The 19,334-nt window shown below is 38.6% G+C and overlaps 1 protein-coding gene across 1 annotated transcript in view; it reads left to right on the plus strand.

The window, feature by feature from the left end:
* Window positions 1-13,434, plus strand: part of LOC126403524 (LHFPL tetraspan subfamily member 4 protein-like) — a 49,694-nt gene extending 36,260 nt beyond the window's left edge. Inside the window, exons 3-4 of the mRNA XM_050066253.1 lie at window positions 1,781-1,797; window positions 6,572-13,434. Coding sequence (XP_049922210.1) covers window positions 1,781-1,797; window positions 6,572-6,625 — 71 coding nt within the window. The 3' untranslated portion in view covers window positions 6,626-13,434. The remainder of the gene's footprint in view (window positions 1-1,780; window positions 1,798-6,571) is intronic.
* Window positions 13,435-19,334: the final 5,900 nt, after the last annotated feature.

Here is a 19,334-nt window from a genome sequence, read left to right on the forward strand (position 1 = left end):
TGTTCAGCAAACTCCTGCTAACTCGGTATTTCTGCTGAGGAGTGTGCTGAATATTTCCGGCAACGGTGACATGTGATGAGTGCATTCAGGGAGGAGGGAGGGAGGGACGGAGGGGGGCTTGGGCAGGACGAGACATGAAGGCATCTGATTGGTTCTTTTCATTCGCACCGAATGGCAGAGATTGGTCAGAGTTTTTACAGGCCTGCAGCTGCCACAGGATTTTTTTCATTCCTTTTTCTGAACACATTATGTATTGACTACTCTCAGGATGGAAGGACCATTTCACCCAGTATAACAAGAAGTGGGATTACCAACTATGGCTTTAATTAGAAAGAACTCATGATAGTAGAGCACACAACAACACTTTTTACGGCTCTAAAGACACCACCTTCCAAACTCTTGAGATACAGAGTATCACTCACAGCCCCCTGCACAGAAAGCCTGGATGTCACTTTTCATGGCTGTTGTTGTTGTTCTGATGGATATATGATGAAACTGAAAGAATACATCTAATATGATCAATCAAAAGATAACAACTTTTTGCACTACCATCTATTAGCTGCTTTTATCCAATTCACAGTCTGTAAAAGCACATAATCATAAACCTGAATAAGAATATAAATGAAACAGAAAATAAAACAGAAGAGGACAGTGTGTTATACAGTAACACAATGTCCCTAAAGGTAGGTTAGACAGTCAACCTTCCTCCGGCTTTTATTTTTAGGCTTTAACTGTGAGGCCATTAACATGAACAAGATTTGCCCAGTTGAAAAATGACTCCACTCCAACCTGACCTCAGTAACTCCAGCCAAATTGCTTGCAGTGCTGTATTCAAGAGTGGGAGAACGTCCTCCAGAGGGTTTCTGACAGTTTGCATGATGTTGCATCAGGACACTTGAATTGCAATTGTTTCAGCCGTATGAAAAGAGAGGGAGAGGAGGAAAGGGATAGAAGAAGAAGGCAGTGGAGGGGCAAGAGACAATGCAAAACAATAAAAAGTCTCCTTACATAAGGTTTATGTTTGATTTGACTCCATAAGCTCAATGTGCAACAACACAAAAAGAAACAGAGCGAGGGTGAAAGAGATAGAGAGAGACGTGTGACATAAGACATAGTAGACTGAGAGATATACTGACAGATAGAGAGCGGGATGGAGTAAAGGAGAGAGGAGGAGTGTGAGGAAGAGACGGGGAGATAAAGAGAGAGAGAAAAGTGACATAAGATGTCTCGGTTCTCCGACGGTCTATCTCCATGATGGTTTCCATGGTAACTGGAGATATTCCAGAGCGGGGGCGTGTCTTTCTGTTCTTATCTGATTAACCTCATTGATAGTCTCCGTGATTTTACACATTTAATGCACCTAATGCTTTGCTCACGTTTCTTTCATAGAAATGAATGTCCCTTTAGCTTCTTTATATTAACGGATAAAACAAAACTGTGTGACACCCTATGGACAGTGCATGAAAGCATGTGTTGTTCATGTAAGTGACAAAGGGGAAAAGTAACTCAGGATTAGGTCAGTAAGAAAGTTTACTGGATTTCTACATATGTTGTCAAGAAAAAATAAATCACCTGTGAAAAAGAAATGAAATGACTGAATTATGTGGACTTTGGCTGGACATAGGTCAGATATGAATGTTCTTTTTCACCACTAAGTGATGACCTAAATGCTTAACTCATACTTACATAAGCAGATTCCTGTTTTACACAAATATGCACTTTTCCTGCTCTTGCTTCATTGTGTCTATGCCAACACTTTTGTTCTCTTTTGTCCTTGCAGATTTTGCTGTGTCAAGGGTAAGTTGACTTTTCCTTTATACTTTTCGTGTGCATTATATTTGAGGAAAACATTCACATGTGCCTGTGTGAAGCTTCATTAACTTTTCACCAAGCAAAGTGGTGGTGAAGGAGGGTGTCCTGCTAGTATTCATCAACAGTCCCACAGATTGTGAACCCAGCCGAATGGATGGTCATTTATTGCTGAGAGACAGCAATATCTGTGATTTATTCTTTTTATGGCATCCATATGCACCCCGCATGATTAACATATGATGTAATGATCTATAATCAGTTATGAAATAATTAAGGCTTACTCAGAGTTAGATGTTTTACATTGCTGTGCAGATAAATAATGAATTAAAACTAAACATTAAATCAAAATTAAGATTAATTAAAATTACATTTATTTCTCTCAGTTTAAAATTAAATTTAGTTTAAGTTTTACAATTTGGGGGACAAAATAAAAATAAAATAAACACCCACAAATGACTTTATGCATGAATTCTATTTTTCATCTATACCAGTCACTTAAAGTATTCAACATATCCTCATACAACAGTTCATATGATGTCTTAAGAATTAGCGCCAAAAGAATGGTGTCGTCACTTTACTTACTTAACTTAAAGTTACATTCTTAATGTAAAGTTGTGTAGGTTAGGTGTAGGAAAAGAATCATCGACTGGCGTAGCCATGTTATGTACTTAAATTTACGTACTACGAGTTAGGAAGGTTAGGTTTAGACAAAGAAACATGGTGACAACATACCTTAAAATAACTCAAAGTTAAATTGGTATCACACAGGACACAAACACCAGTTTCCTGGGGGGAAAATCCTATGTCGTTTGACCCATCTACCACCATAAATTACCCCCTCATGTGGACTTAGGCTTCTCATACTGCTTCCTTCTTTAATCCTATCAGCGCATTTATTGTAGTTTTCACAATTACTTGGGTTATATGCAAATTACTGGCTCATGACTAGTGGACTATACGAGTTCTGGTGCATAACTTTTCTTAGATATATGTATGAACAGTGCATGACAACAGCCTGAAGTATTCAGTGTCTTTGTTTTGTCTACCAATGTCTCTGAAACCTGCCTGGCATTGTTGTATTTCATAGTTATTCGTGCAAATGAGATGGAAAAAAAGCCAGCTTCCACTATCTACAAAAAAAAAAAAGTTTTCAGCACAGTTGGACTTAGCACATTGTGTTACTATAACAACCAGTGTAAGTGTCATTTACACTGGGCACACGTCCCCATCAGTTTTGAAATGTTTTTTTGGCCTCATCATTATCAAAAGCATAATTTGCTAAAATTCTCAAAAAATAGCTTTCATCATTAAATGGTAACCAACAAATGGGAACATTTGTAGAAAGGTTTATTTGCATAATAAGAAAACATACAATCCAATGTAAATGTAGAAGCAGCAAATGTGCTTTTCATTCTCTCACTGTGAACATGACAACACATATGAGCTATTATTAAAATCCAGGGGCTGGTTGCACAAAACACCTTAAGTTAAGATTTTCTTTAAAGTCTCATTTAAGGTTTCCTCAAGATAAAATCAGTTGCACAAAACACCCTTAAGTCTTCTCTTTAAGGTTTCCTTAAAGTGTTCACTTAAGTGTATATGCTTTTCTCCTTGTCTTGGTGATATACTTAAGGATTCCCTAGACCAGGGGTGGCCAACCAGTCAGAAACCAAGAGCCACACAAATTACCGTGGTAGTACAAAGAGCCACATCATACATGTGTGCTTACAAACGCACTCCCTCTCTCACACAAACACTAAATGACATAAAATCAAAATCCATACATTTCCAATTTTCAAAGCCACACACAAATTAATAACCATGAATAGAGATACACACAAACACAGTCTCTCCCTCTCATACTGTCTTTCTCCGTCCCCCCTCCACACCCACAGTCTCTCCCTCTCCCACTCTCTCCACACACATCCACACAGTCTCTCCCACTCTCATACTCTCTCCAGATTAGTGTTGTCACGGTACCAAAATTGGGACCCACGGTACGATACCAGTGAAAGTATCACGGTTCTGAGTAGTATCACGATACCACAGCAAAAATGAGGCAGATGTGCCTTTTGTCATTTATAAAAAGATAAATCACTTTTCTATAATACATCAATGATATTTCAATGGAATAAATTACTTATTGACTTATTCATACTTCAAAAACAGCATCAATAAGTGATTAACATAGGGGGGATCAAAATAAAATAAATAAATAAAATAAAAATCAACCAGCCACCCTCCTCCCCTGACAGTCCCTTCGTAAGTAAAGAACAGTCCCTAAAGTGCGGTGAGGTTTGTGGGCCGTTACCTGCCACAAAGAGAGAAATGTGAACGGCTCGTTTCTCCTCTGACACTCCACATACCTGTGTGCCGCCATGGCTCGGCTGTCCAGGTACTTCTGGGCAGTCATGACGCCAATTTATTCACCTGGAGCCGGGCTTCGCGGTCGCCGGTAAGCCGTTATCTTGCGCTGCGGAGCACTATGGCCACTATGGACACTCACCCTCCTTTGACTGGACTTTGAACTTATCCCACAGTAGTGGCACCATGAGGTCATGTACCGTGGTGTTTAAGTAGCAGCATACTGCGCTCTACAGTTGGTACCAGTATACCTTGCAACACTACTCCACACACATCCACACACAGTCTCTCCCTCTCTCATACTCTCTCCACACACGCACACAAACACACACACACAAAGACACGCATTTCTTCCCTGACATTTTTTGTTCTGCGATATCGCCACCGCGCTGCCGTCCTGCATTCCTCCCGAACTCCACACCCTCTCACCTGCCTGTGCGCACTCCTCTCTCTCTCACTCGCTCCACTTAAGCCTGTTACATTTCTTAAAGGGCCATATGCACTCATAACAATAAATTGATTTTTTTATGACGGAAGAGCCGCACGCCAATGGTTTTAATTAATGGATCAAAGAGCCGCACACTGATAGGCAAACTCGCGAGGGGTGGCCAACTCGCGGCTAGCGAGTTGGCCACCCCTGCCCTAGACCGTTGCACAAAGACCTTAGCAACCACGGCAGAATTAAAAAAACTTAAGGTACCTCTGATTCCATCGTAACTGCAGCATGACAGAGTTTATGGCGATAAATGAAAAAAAAACTAACACACTCCAAGAAGAGTGTTCTGCAACCAGGAGAACCAGATGGATATGCTTTTGAGTTTACAATATAGATTTGACAAAATTAATGTTTGTTGTAATTTCTTCCTACAATTGTTTTCTTTTTTTCTGGTATTTGGATCAAATTTACTTTGTGGTCTGTGCTTTCTATGATTGTATTCCTCCAGAAGTATAATCCTGTCCTTCTCTGACCAATATGGTATTCTTGTCTTCTTTTCTTCTGCCATAACTATAAGCCAAATTTGTGAGATGATACCAGGCGCAGACCATGAGTCCAGGCAAACAAACAGTCTCCATGGAAACTTTTTTCCATTAACTAAGGAAACCTTTTCAGGGATTCTGTGCAACTGTGTAAGTCCCTCAGCTAAGGTGAAATTAAGCCTTAAGTGTCATACCTAGGGAGAAAACTTAAGGTGTTTTGTGCAACCAGTCCCAGTGGTTTATAAATTAATTGATTAATTAAAAAAAATGTGTGACTGCTTTAAAAAGGTGTCACATGCATGTTAAAAGGTTACTTTCCCAAACGAAAACATGGTGAACATGGTGCATAAAAATTCACCTGGATGCAGGAAATGAAGTTTTTATTGTCAAAATCATGGAGGATCCCCAGACCTCTTACTGCCTATGTGTCCCCACCAATGTTAAAATCTAGCTTAGACTTTTGGTAGTAGCCTAGGCTTTTGCCCCTTTGATGCTCTGTTATGCAAAAATGTTCTAGACCCATTGTAATTATGTACTCTGACCTCATGGTTATACCACCCATTACATTGCCTAAGATCCCATTTTTCATCTGAACCAACCCTTATGTCACCACCACTTCTCAACACAAAAGGGATGATCTTGACAATGGCTAACCACCACGTCCTAGCTGCACCATAATCATATGTTACCCAGCATTTTCTATATTGTGATTTTGATGTGGTCTATTTCTTTCTTTTTAAATGTATGAAAATGTAATATTAAATATACATTATATAAAGTTTGTGAATGTAAATATCACCATGTTGTTAGATGAGATTAAATGTCATTAAGATGTACAGTGGAAAAAATTTAAACAAATCTTGTGGCAACCTTCACCTATCCTCAAGGCCCCTCAGGGTGCTGTTGGGTCACTTTTGGAGCCACTGCTTCATAGATGAACTATTACATTTCCTTTTGAGGGACTTGCAAGACACATAATTAAATAAGAAAGGTCAAAAGTGATGCAATAGATGTTGAGATAATCTGTAATGTAGGTCATGTTCCAAATACACCAGATCCTACACTTCCCATGACGCAACACAACAATAGCTTTTCATTAGACCTTCCCTGCCCTTTATCACCAATGTTTTTAAAATTCCACACCCTCAGTTTGTAACATGTACTTTGTGTAAACATTTTTTGTTGAGCTAAGATAACCCTTGTAATGTCAGGATGACATCACTTAGGATATTTTCTGAGATGAGAGCCACAGAAAACCTTAAATTGCTGTTTTCACTGAGTAGTACGTCCCTATAATGTGTAACATTGGTGGATTTTTCCTGTAAATTTTGCCTATATGTTCATTCATGATGTTTCATTTCTTTGGCCTGAGTCTCTAGATCAGTATAATAAGAATCCTCTGTGTTTTTTTCTTCAGATTGAGGTGCGGGACAGAAGAGAGCCAAGGTACGGAGTGCAGCGTCTTCACTGAGGGCAACAATGGCACTGGACAACTTCTCTCCTCTTCTCTTCTCTGTCTGTTTCCTTTCCTCTCCTCTCTTCTCCCCCTCTGCTCTCTTCTTCTCTTCTCTCCAATGATCAGGATATCATCCAATCTTAATGCAGACACCAAGTGTACAGGATTCTGTAAGATAAAAAAAAAACAACAAAACACACTGGGATAAACTATATTTTGAAAAAAAAAAAGTATACAAGGTTGTACAGTGCATTTAACACTCGACTTTCTCAACGAATACCTTTATGATGAAAAAAAAAGATTTACTGTATTTAAAGTCTTGATTTGTGTGTGAAACTCAATCCTTAAGATGAAGAACCATAAATTCCATCTATGATTTCACGATGATTTATTTCAAACCTTGCTATTTAATGACTTTGAGTTTGTGTGTTGTGTGCATTCATAGCTTCGGAAAGCAGATTATCGATACTCCTGGTACAATGACAGAGTCGAGACTCGCAATACAGCAGCAAGTCCATTATTAAACATTCAGAACACTTCAACACTGACTTACAGTATATGGCTCTTCATCTAAGGACTTTCAAAAGTGAGGAGTTTTAAAGGAGTACCCCATTGCAGCTTTACAGAACCTAACATCTCTGGGAGATTCTCTACTGTACATACTTAACAATGTAAATAACATTACTGCTGACAAAAACAGCCGACAACAAAACCTCATCTGACTCTAATGCATTTGAGTATAGTATTTCTACCCTTGGTTTCAGTGTTCCTTGTGCCAGAAGAGCATCGGAGTATGTGCAAATCCATCGTGTTTATATGACTCCTCACTACTGATTTGGTGGGATTACACAGATGGGAATAAAACTGATATCTTAGCTGGATATTCCACAGAAAAGCAGGGGACTGTGAATCCAACTGATTGTCTATTACAGTTTTTTGACACAGAAAAAAACAGACGCCTCCCCTGCTTCAACGCGGCCTCAAAACAAGCCTTTTACTGTAGTATCTCACCCTATAATATATAGTGAAAGGTTTAATTGCTGAACTGAATTGCAGCTGTCCAAGTCAGACTTAGAAATCACTTCTTTTTTTTTCGTCTGAGTTCTCTCCTTTGTAACACCTTTTCACCAGTGTGCAGTTTACTCCAGTTTGTGGTTCCAGCATACAGTGATCAGTTTACTCTACAGATGTCTTAAGACTGTGTGAATATGGCTGTATGAGTCGGCCTTCTCTCAGAGGGAAGCCCCAAGTGCTGCATTGTCTTAAGGTGATGTCACTTATTTGCCTCTTTGAATAAGCAACACTGCTTGTAGTAGTCATAGGAATCATAAGTGGAACAAAATCACATCAAATAACCCCCAAAGTGAAGACAAAAGTCCTTAAAGAGTACTAAATTGCCTCAAAATGCTGCCTCTGTAACATGAGTATTAGTCAGCAGCATATACTGTGACTTGGTGTCCCACCATTTAATCCTTGAAACCATGTAAAATGTTTTATGTCAGCACAGGCAGGGCCGTAGCCAGGATTTTAGAAATACTAGTCCTCCAAAAGCACCGCCACATCCCCCTGATAAAGTAGCTTAAAAGTAGCCAAATTAAACTACAGTATATTGGGTCTCATGCAAGAACAATTTAACAAGTTTGTTAGAAGTTTGTCATATGAGCGTTCCACATCGGATTCAGCAAACTAAATTTCAACCTGATGAGCGTCACCTGTTCATATGGAGGTGCATGCTTGCAACACATTCTCACTGCGACCTCGTTACTTATTGACGTGCTTGGTCGTGGACTTTCCACGTCCATGTACGCCGTGCAAGGTACCCTGGGTGCGTTGGTTGTTGACATTCTGTGACACCGTGTCGAGTTCTCTTCTTTCAAGATACACTTCCGTTTTCACAGGAAATTTAACATTTACATACAGTCTACATAAAGTTTAGGCAACAAAAGCACATGGTTGGGTTTAGGCAGGAGGTTTAGGAAAAAAGAACAGGGTTTGACTTTAGTATTAAATGGGACGCGAACACCACTCTCTCGGGTGAAAGTCAGTGTTTGTTAGACCCATGAAATTAATACAAGTTGATCGTTCTTGTATTTATATATATATAAAAAAAGAAAAAAGAAAAATCAATTTCCCGAACAGCCTCAGAACTGAGCTTCACATTATTTTTGATCACAAGAGTAATTTTAGGATTTTCCTTCATCACAAATACTGATATTGGCATATATACTCAGATGATACTCCATTTCGGATTTTGGTTTCATCAGAGAACTCAACCCTATCAAAAATGTTACCAAAGAATAAAAAGATTTCAGAATGTGAGAATGGTTTGGCATAAGTTAGCTGTGAAAATAACAGCTTGCTAAAGAAAAGCAGTCACTGACTTGGAGGGAGGCAATCAAGGCAATGTGACAAGAGATTTTATAAGAACATTATTATATAATAGAAGATGTTACAACGATGTGTGCAACAGAGGATGCTCCTCTGGACGTGGACCTTCGTAAAAGACCTTGTGGCAGCTAACAGAGTGAGCTACTACAGAACTGTAGAAGGTGCCATGTAAAGATGTGTCAAAGAATCATAAATCAAGAAAAAACAAAAAAGAAGATATAAAGTTGTCCATCCTCTCATTAAACTGGCGAGCTAAACAGAATATTTATTTTACTTTCAGCTGATTTCGGTAATATATTTGAACTTGAAATTCATTCATTTTTACCTCCCTGTGAGGAAACGTAGGGTAGCCTAACTGTTCATGACTGGTACAACAGGTCCAAACCATAGACTGTCTAAAATAGTTTGTGGACTCCTGTTTTGAAGGCTCGAGTTTGGCATTTTGGTCGTCTCCATGTTGTTTTGGAGACAGAAGTAACCATATTTGGACTAGAGGATGGCGATAACCCTAATGCTAGCTGCTAGCTAAGTTAGCACTTACAGCTATGGCTATTTACATCTATGGATAACTGTGATAATACTAATACTAATGCAAATGCTTATTTTTCCCGGTGAAAAACAAGCTTAAACTTTAAAAAATAAAACGTGTTTACAGGAAAAACATAATATCCAACTCCTTCGAGAACCTTTAAGTAACCGAACGCTGAACAATTTTTTTAAGGCAACCGAAATGTTACAATTTTTTTTCATGAACTGAGAACACTCTGAAGTAGTACCAGCTACCTTAAGCCTTTACTCTGTGAATCTCGGGTTATGCCATGGTCACATTACTTGAGAAACGTTGTTGCCACAGAGGCAAGTTGTCAACGGATGGCACCCACCTGTCACTCAAAGTGGCCATGCCCTTAATTATCTGAAGCTTTAAGCCTTAATAACATTTAATGGGTGAGTTATATGAAAGTACAACCCCTGCAGTTGTTCTGAATGGGGAAATAAGCTATAACTCTTTATCTGTACCAGGTTGTAAACATGTTTATTTCTGCTGTAAAGTTGGGCATTTTTACATGGGGGTCTATGGGGATTGACTCACTCTTGGTGCCAGCCCCAAGTGGCCATTAGAGGAACTGCAGTTTTTGATTTTGATTGATGATTCTTGCATGAGGCCCACTAAGTCTATTAATACTGGAATCAACTTATAAAATAACCACCATGCATTACAGTAATAAAATAATAACACAAAATAATGTCAGAGTATATATATATATATATATATATATAAAGACGAGTATTTTTTTATGTAGCATTGTGACATGACACTGATACCAACCAGATCATTGTTGCTCCAACAACAATGTACCTTGATGTAGCACTCCAGACAAAGCCACCAGTGTCATTGGTTGTGATCAAAACGTCTGTGGCATTAATTATTTGCTGACACATTTGACACAGATATCACTGCTACACCAGCAACGTAAAAGTTGTAATTTGTACAAGACGTTCCAAACAAGACAACCCAGAAGTGATTGGCTTGACACACCTAATAGGACAACTCATGTGATTACCAGGGAGATACTGTGGTGTTGTGTTTCCTGGTTTAAATCATTCGATCATGTGCTACTTTGAACAAAAAAATTGGCACCTGCTCCATAAATATGAAAATACCTGCAAAGGCATTCTGTACTCGGTTTAATGGCGCTGCCAGAATGAGGTCTGTGACTCACCATTCTACCCATGAGCACAGTTACGGCCTCTGTAGGCTGTAGCCACCTGATATGTCTGCATCAGTGACACTGATTGTCACGATATCAGTAAGATTCTAACGTGACAAGCTGCGGTTGCACATTACTGTGGTGTAGGCTGCTGTAATCCAGGGCACCATGGGGCTCTTATCCCTCTCAGAGCAGCACTTCAGGCAGACATACTGTAACTGAACCTGGGTCGAGACATCATGAGAATGAAATTAGTTGTGTAATAAAAGCACACACTTAATTGTTTTCATATGAGAAATTGGCATGCTTTGCCCAGTTGCTGGGGGATGGGAGGGGGGCGCACACGATCATACTATAAACCCTGAGAAGTAATTGAATCCATTTCACCGAGCAATTCAACCACACAAGGTGATCTGTGAGACAGCTGCAGTTTATCTAACGGGCAACGTCACAATGGAAAAACAACTGATTTTACTACATTATATTTAGGTGTAATCCATGTTACATTTTGTTAGGGATGCACTTTTAACACAAGTATTCATCCTAAAATATCAGACAACACTTTTACAAAACAATAAAGCTGTTACAACATCGTGAGAATTTGACTTTACACGTAAAACACATGTGTTATGGGTTAATATACAGTAAGGTATCTCATTTCCGCCAGATATTGGCTCAGTAGGGTATTGGTTATCGGTGCATCCCTACTCTGTATACATATAATGAGCAGATAGCTAGATGTGTAGTGTGTTTTTCAGAACGGTAGCTAGCTAACTCTCAGGAAGCTGTACACAGTACTGTATTAAAGGCTCATTAATGGAAATGATCAACAAACACAAACAAGTCGGGCTAAAGCATTTTTAGTGGATGCTCTTGTGATATGGTCATCGGCTAAATGACGCATTACCCTGCAGCGCCCCTTGTTAGTAAAGTTTCAGTTTTAAACATTTTGGTACAGTAGTACTAGTACTCTGGTTTTCCAAGCTGGGCCTTTAAGACAATATGAAAACAGCCCTTATGCTGAATCTAATGATGCTGTCCATGCAGGTCTCTGCACAGACCTTAGCCTACATCTATCAACCATCTTAGGGTAGGAGTGGTGGGCCCTCATTCAAGAAAAGTTTCTTTCACTTTAACCTTGAATTAACCGTGCAAGCATTTGAAAAAAAAAAAGAAAAAAAAGAAACAATTGAAACGGTATCTACAGACCTCATCCATTTGGTATTGCAAGAAATATGTTTTGATATGTACATGATCATTTGAGAAAATCAGTGCACTTGCTGAGATATCAGCATGGTGATTTTTTTATATCTAATGGTATAAATGGCGGTAATGTCTCTCATATAGTATGTATTGTGATTTAGACATCTATAGCGTGCATCTCTCATTTGGGAATTCTTTTACGGGCCCAGGACATATTTTACGACAAATCTACGAGAAAAAAAAGGAAATAACAAAGAAAACAAGCCCTGAGGCCTAAAGAGGTCACGTCAGGCTTCCAAGCATCATTACCTGTGTGATCATTGGTCTGGTCTCCTCTCCGGGTACTCCGTTCCGGAGGACTTGACGATGAACTGAAAAATACCTTAACAAGGAACTGACAATACCTTAACCCTGATGAGCACATATTTGTACCACTCCAGGTGCCTCTAAGAACTCTTGATTTAATTCAGATGTGGTGCAGAACCAGCAAAACAAGTAGTGACACTGTAGTTTTTTTCTACTAAAGACTACATACTGGGACTGAGCTCTGAAGCTAGATGGGTTTTACTGCGGATTTGAGGTCAATTCAGTTTCAAGTCGGAACAATCCAAACTAAAATAATTAAGAATATTTTTTTTCCCAGTTATTTAACTTGATTCTGGGAAACATTTTTATATGTAGAAATAAATAAAAAAACAGCACTTAATTTTCCTTTACTTTCAGTTTGATTGGACTCCAAAGCTGAATTCACCTCAATGTTGAATCATATAAAGACGTGAAAAAGAATGAAAGCTAATAAAAAGGACACAGAGTCGATGAGAAGTCATTTCCAATCTCTAGCAGCAAACAAAGTGTTTGTTGACTATGTATATGTCATTGACATGTCAATGATTTCATCATGGTTTTTATCATGCAATATCATGTATAAAGACATAATGTTGGGGGTGGGACGGGTCGGGGGCAAAGACGAATACTGTCCAGTGACTTATGTTATGATAATAGTTGACTTTCTGTTAACTCCTGAAATGCAGATGTTGCCAAAATACCATCGACTATCATGTTTTAACATGAAAAAAAAGGAATCTGTTTTTGTTTTGTATAACAAAAGAATGATATACTGATATTTGTCAAGTACTTCTGATGAGATCTTTGTTTTATGTGTTAACTACAGAATCTTTCCTTTCTGTTATGGTTTACTTTCTATGTATTTTTTGGTATGATGTATGATGATTGTTGTTCTGTCACATCCGACTTAACATCTCAGATTCAATTTTGACTCACTAATGGATGACTGCTTGTTGAAATGTCAACACCCAAAAATGTATAAAAGTCTATTTATAAAGTTGCTTGATCGTGGACAAGTGGACAGAGTCTGAAAGAGGCTTGTTGCTTTTCATGAATTATGATGACATGCTGATTTTGATTTTGAAAATTATAATGTCTAATTAATTCCTATTTGTGAATAGTATTCAAACTCACCATGATGACAATTTCTGTTATTGAAACACATTTTGAGAAGGTCGAATAAAGATATTTTACATTCAAAAACTTTTTCCTGACTGAATCAATAAATCATATGGATTTAAAGGAGCTGGATCCAACATTCTGAGCATTGATATAGTAGCAAACCACTATTTGTTATGTAAAGATATGGTGGAGTAATGGCATCCTGAGCAGATAATGACGCCATTCGTATGTGTGTTTGTATTGTGAGGTTCTTTGAGGGTTGTTGTGGTGGCCACCAGGGCATTTGAGTCCCTGTGTGTGTATCCCACTGGCTAGTTAATGTCCAACCCCTTGCACTGCGCTCATACCGTGGTCAATGCTGACGCCATTCCAACCATAGACTGTATACAATGATGTACAACATGACAGAAGTGATGCCAAAATATCTCAATTGCCACCTGGTGGCTAGTTGCAGTACAGGCTGTGTTAGCGAGACATTTTAGGTAGTTCTTATCATATTGATTCAGTTAGTTATTTGCTGCTGTAAATAGGTTGTTTCACATCATGATTGACAGCTGTGTGTGCCAGTTGGTGTGCTTGCGATCAGTAGAGTTGCTTGCAATTAGTTGGGCAGGTGTACTACTGCGCCAACCCATTCTCACACTGACAAGAAAAGCTATCCTTTCACAGCAGTATGATATGCTGCCAGGCAGCGTCAGTTTATGACATTTTGAAATGGAGCCAGAAAACAAGGTAATCTAAGGAGCTGGACAGTCCCTATAGGGCGGGCGTGATGGGTGGAGGTGGATGGGTCCAACAAACACCTGACTTTCACGCAGGAGCACAGTGTTCGCTTACTATATGAATGTTGAGCCAAACCATCATGTTTTATTCTAAACCTAACCACGTGTGTTTGCACCAAACAGAAACTGTACAGTTCCTGTGAAAAAGAAAGTGTATTTTGAAAAGACACAATGCATGTAAGAGATGTTATTTGACATGACGTCCCAAAACATCAACATATACAGTCTATGGTCCTCACCTATGACGGCGGGACGGCTTCATCATGGAAGTGTGACGCCCACCCTCTGGATCCCCTCCAGGTTAACACTATCAGCTCTGTCAGCACTGTTACTGCTGTTAGCACAGTTTGTGCTGTTAGCACCATTTGCTGTTAGCCAGCTTTGCCACCTCTATGTTGAGAGCCGTGAGCCAGACAATCCTGGCTCAGACACTGAATCATCAATGTAATGAATGAGACAAACAGCAAACAGCTCCCTTAAAAAGCAGTAAACACTGTTTTGGTACATACTGCCTCATACACAGCATATTATTTTCCACCGTAGAAAGGTCCTGATGCCTGTATCCATCATCAGACACAAAGTTGTGGCTGAAACAGGACTATTTATGTAATTAACAGCCAAGCCAGAGCACCCAGTTCTGCTGTAGTGTTGAGGGTGAGTCACACAACCAAAAATATCACACAGGGCCACTGCACACAGATGCGCACTAAGAGGGTGGCATAGCCTGAGACCGCCTGTGACTTGAAAATCCGCAGCTCGTCACAGTAAGTACCTGTAATTTATCAGCGGGTTCATCCTCTGTGTGGTCTGCTCTTAGCAACTACCACACTGGTCACCCAGCAGTACTGTTTATTGAATTCTTTGTTATATCCATTTGGATCTGTGGGGCAGGATGAGACCTAGATACCACAAAGCTGGCTCCACTAAAGTACAAAGATCTACTTTTAGAAACCTCAAAAGTTTCACTGCCATTTGGGTTTGGAACTGACATTAATGCAAGTTAATTCTTCACCTGGGACCCAAACAAGTTACAGTCAAGGCAGTACATACTACAGCCAAATGACACAGTATACCATTTCAGCAATGACATCGAGTACTTCTACACTGCTAAGGATATTAGGCCCACCATGATACATTCTATGAATTATTAAAGTTCTACAACTGATGTTTCATCTTAATCTTAAAAGCAGACAATCCTCAGGTCTGATACTTTAATTTAGCCTTAGCTGATATAGCCTGCACTTTGGTTAATGCTTTCACATGCATATTCTGCCTGGATGGTATATAACCAATCCCAGTTATCCAAAGAACAGACTGATTTGTTTATTAAAACAAGATTACAGCCAAACTGGCTTTGTGAGGCCGTACTTAGGCTGAGCTAAATGCTAACTTCAGCATGCTAATTGCTCACAATGCCGGCATGCAATGTGGTTAGAAGTGAGAAAAGTAAGAAGGATGTGTGACCAGAGGAAAAAATGTCCCACCATTAGTGTCCAAGGGTTTTTTGAAAATAAGCTAATAACTGCTCATTTCTGCTGAATATTAGGATACATGTGGTGCCGGTCACAAGCTAACAGAATTGCATAGCTTAGCAAATTAAAGTACAAAATTCCAATTGCTTATGGTAGGCTATGTAGTTCACATGTTCTCTTTGTTTCACAGATTTTTGCTGTTGTGATTAGTTTTTGTTTCAGAAATTGACAATGCTAACATGCAGATGTTTGTCAGGTAAGTGTTTCCCACATTCACCATCTCAGTTCATTGTGTTAAGATGCTAACATTTGCTAATCAGCACTAAACACACATATAATAACTTTATTTATATAGCACAATTCATACAGTAAGCAAAAGAGGGTACATACAGGTAATATCTCTAAGATGGAAAAATGCATTTTTTGGCAATGTTTCTTAACTGGGGTTCAAAACACAGGTCACAGTCAAAGATAACACCAAAGTTCTTTACTTTGTGCTTTTTGTTCAGAGTGAGCTTTCACCAAAACCAAACCAAAGTATTGGACAAATCAAAACTTTGACCTGATTATCACCAACATTACTGTATTAAAATTCATAATGAGAGCCAGGGACATGAAGTTTTGAGCAGAATTTCATACCAAACCACTGGATAATTGTTGAGGTATGTCATTCAGAAACACAAATGTCAACCTCATTGTGGCATATGGAGAAAAATATCATATATCAAAAATCAGATATCATCATCATCTAGGGAACATGAATGTCTACAAAAAAATCATGACAAAGCATTTCATATTTGTTGAGATATTTTAGTCTGGACCAAGGTGTTGGACTGACTGACATTACCTGTTCTGGCTAGACACAAACCAAGGACAATGCTTTTCGTTAATTCTTTACAAACAGAGCTACAGAAATTTTAAAAAAGCATACGGGCTCAGTGAAATTATTCAGCTTATTCTTGGATGGCAGTTTGTTTCCCTAAAAATAATAATATTGCCACTTTTTTCAGTATTGTCTATCCCTATCACATTCTGTACAATGAATGAAACAATTAATGGTGTTGATCTACAGTAGCAGGTGTGAAATGAGACTTAAAGAAAAGCTTTTGACTTATGGATCCACACCTTGTCATAACATTGTGATCAGCAGTGCTTTGGGAGTCTGTGTGGTCCTTTTCTGCTGCCCTCAGTCCCACATGACCTACCACACTGTTACGCTGAAAAGGCAAAACCTCTTTTGCTTGTTTACAGTCAACCTACCACAGTCAGCTTTGCTCATGTACAATCCATTGACTTTGACCTACCACACTGTGTGACAGCCATTTATCAATATATTTAATTTAGAATACCACTCCATAAATGCAGTGCTTTCTGTGCAATTCCTCTTGGCTTTCAGAAATACAGCATGTCTATCATCCATAACAAGTGGTCATGGGATCTGGGAGCAAAACACAAATTATTTCCCCTCATCATTCTACTTTCCAAGTTATTCAGGGATTATAACAAGAAGTAGTACTAGTCCTATTTCAGTCATAAACCATCCAAAGCAAATACAGCCACCATGCGCTGTCCACACTGCAACAATTTTCAATGGTAAATTTATATGCCCAGGCAACAAACATCAACATTTAGCTGTTATGTCACATAAAGGGTCTGAGGCATTATGTTTGAGCAAGAATGGAATTCTCTACTCCTACAATATCTGTGCATGACAACTATAGAATCATCATAGTTATGGCAAATAAAGGAGGTTAAGGTATGATTAGGGTTAGGAACTAAAACACCTTGTTGAGGCAAGGGAACAATTGTGGTTAAAGTTAATAAAAATGACTTAAACTTAATTGCAGGTCTGTAACAGGACACAAAGTCCAGTCTCTGGCATGAAAGTCAACCAACTTCCACATCCTCCACCACAGTGTAGTACTGGATGCTGGCATCTGACAAAAATCATGAAGTGCATTGTCTTCTGATGTTGATGTATTTCTTAAGACTAGTGCAGTGCCCGCACAGAACATACCTGTTTGTGACAGGCAGATTGGTTGGTCTTTGATATTGCTGTTTGCAGCATCCTTGAGAACAACTTATCTAAACAACTTTACATTTGATGCTGCGCTTCCTTGGGTCTTGATCAATACACCCACCATGACATAGTTGCGTCCCCTAGCAACGCTGGAGTTTTATGCATCATTTGCTTAAAGGGATAGTTCGACATTTTGGCAAATTCGCCTATTGCCGTAATCCCTATAGTCATATGAGTAGGTACATTACCTTTAATTGTCAGTGCGTGCTGTTCTGAGATCGGTGGGGCAGAGCTGCCCGCTGAAATGCCAGGCTTTCTTATCATGGTGTCTCATCTACAAACATAATTTTTCACCTCATAACTACTTTATATGGAATAACAAGGACATCTTATTCAAACACAAATCTCTTTTTTTGGAATATTGGTTTCACAATAATATTGTATTGGTAAATCAGTTACTCAATAGGGATGGTCTTCTTTTTACTTATGAAGAGTTTATGTCAGAATATAATATCCCTGTAACACCTGCAGATTATGCCAAAATCTTTGGTGCAATTTCCTCTGGAATCTGTATACTGTTTAAATCTCAACCAAGGATTAATGCTCAACAGATGCCCTTGTTATCTCCAGCAGACACTGTCGTAGGCAAAGTTTGTTTTTCTGGGTGTTCTCGTAACAACAAAAGTTCCATAAGAGCTCTGTTCCAAAGAGATATTACTACATTACCAGATGTGATTTCATATTGGAATCAATTTGTGGGCGATATTACATGGAGGAAGGCCTGGCTTTTACCTAATTGATACTTGGTTACAAATAAAGTTAAGGAAATCTCTTTTAAACTCATTCACAAATTCTATCCAGCTAAAAACTATATCAAAAAAAGATTTAAAAAGGAAATTGATGTGAGTTGTAGTTTCTGTGATGAATATCCCGAGACTGTTGTTCACTTATTTTGGTATTGCCCTGTTGTTAAAAGATTCTGGCAGAGCTTATATGATTTTGTTTGTGATAACATTGATGCTGATTTTGTTTTGCCTTGGAAGAATGTAATGTTTGGTCTCTTAAAAAATGATAATGCACAGAAAAAAATACACACATACATGATTAATTTTATTATTATAATGGCCAAATTTCATATTCATCGTTGTAAGTTCACAAATAGAAAACCTGACTTTGTTGCTTTTGATAAAGAGATCAAACAATACATTCATTCAATCCAGTACTCTCAAAAACTAAAAGCAATTAGAACTGTGACTGCTTGCACTATGTTAAATATATTTTTGTAGCTGTCTTTATACTGTGTACCCCCTAGCAGTGTTCTGTTACGTGAATGAAAAAGTACTTTTTTTCATTGTATTTAATATTAATCTTACTATGTACTTTTTACCTGTGTTTTATAAATAAAGTTTATTACTTTAAAAAAATAAATAAATAAATTTTGCTTGCTGAAATGGAGGTGAATGGTACAGGTCCCTCTCTCCCTCAAAACTAATCAAATACACCATCAAATGACTCCAAAACGCTCTAGTGGACAACTTGTAACTTACACATTCACCACGCTATGAAATAATAATGTAATATTACGAGACAGAGTTGTTTTGAAGCCAAATGCAGAGCCGGAACTACATTCCAGACATACAGTACTTGCTGGGCGGAGTGATTTCAAACAGCGTATGTTTAGTG

Source organism: Epinephelus moara, chromosome 16, assembly GCF_006386435.1.
Source record: "Epinephelus moara isolate mb chromosome 16, YSFRI_EMoa_1.0, whole genome shotgun sequence".
Lineage (NCBI taxonomy): Eukaryota > Metazoa > Chordata > Actinopteri > Perciformes > Serranidae > Epinephelus > Epinephelus moara.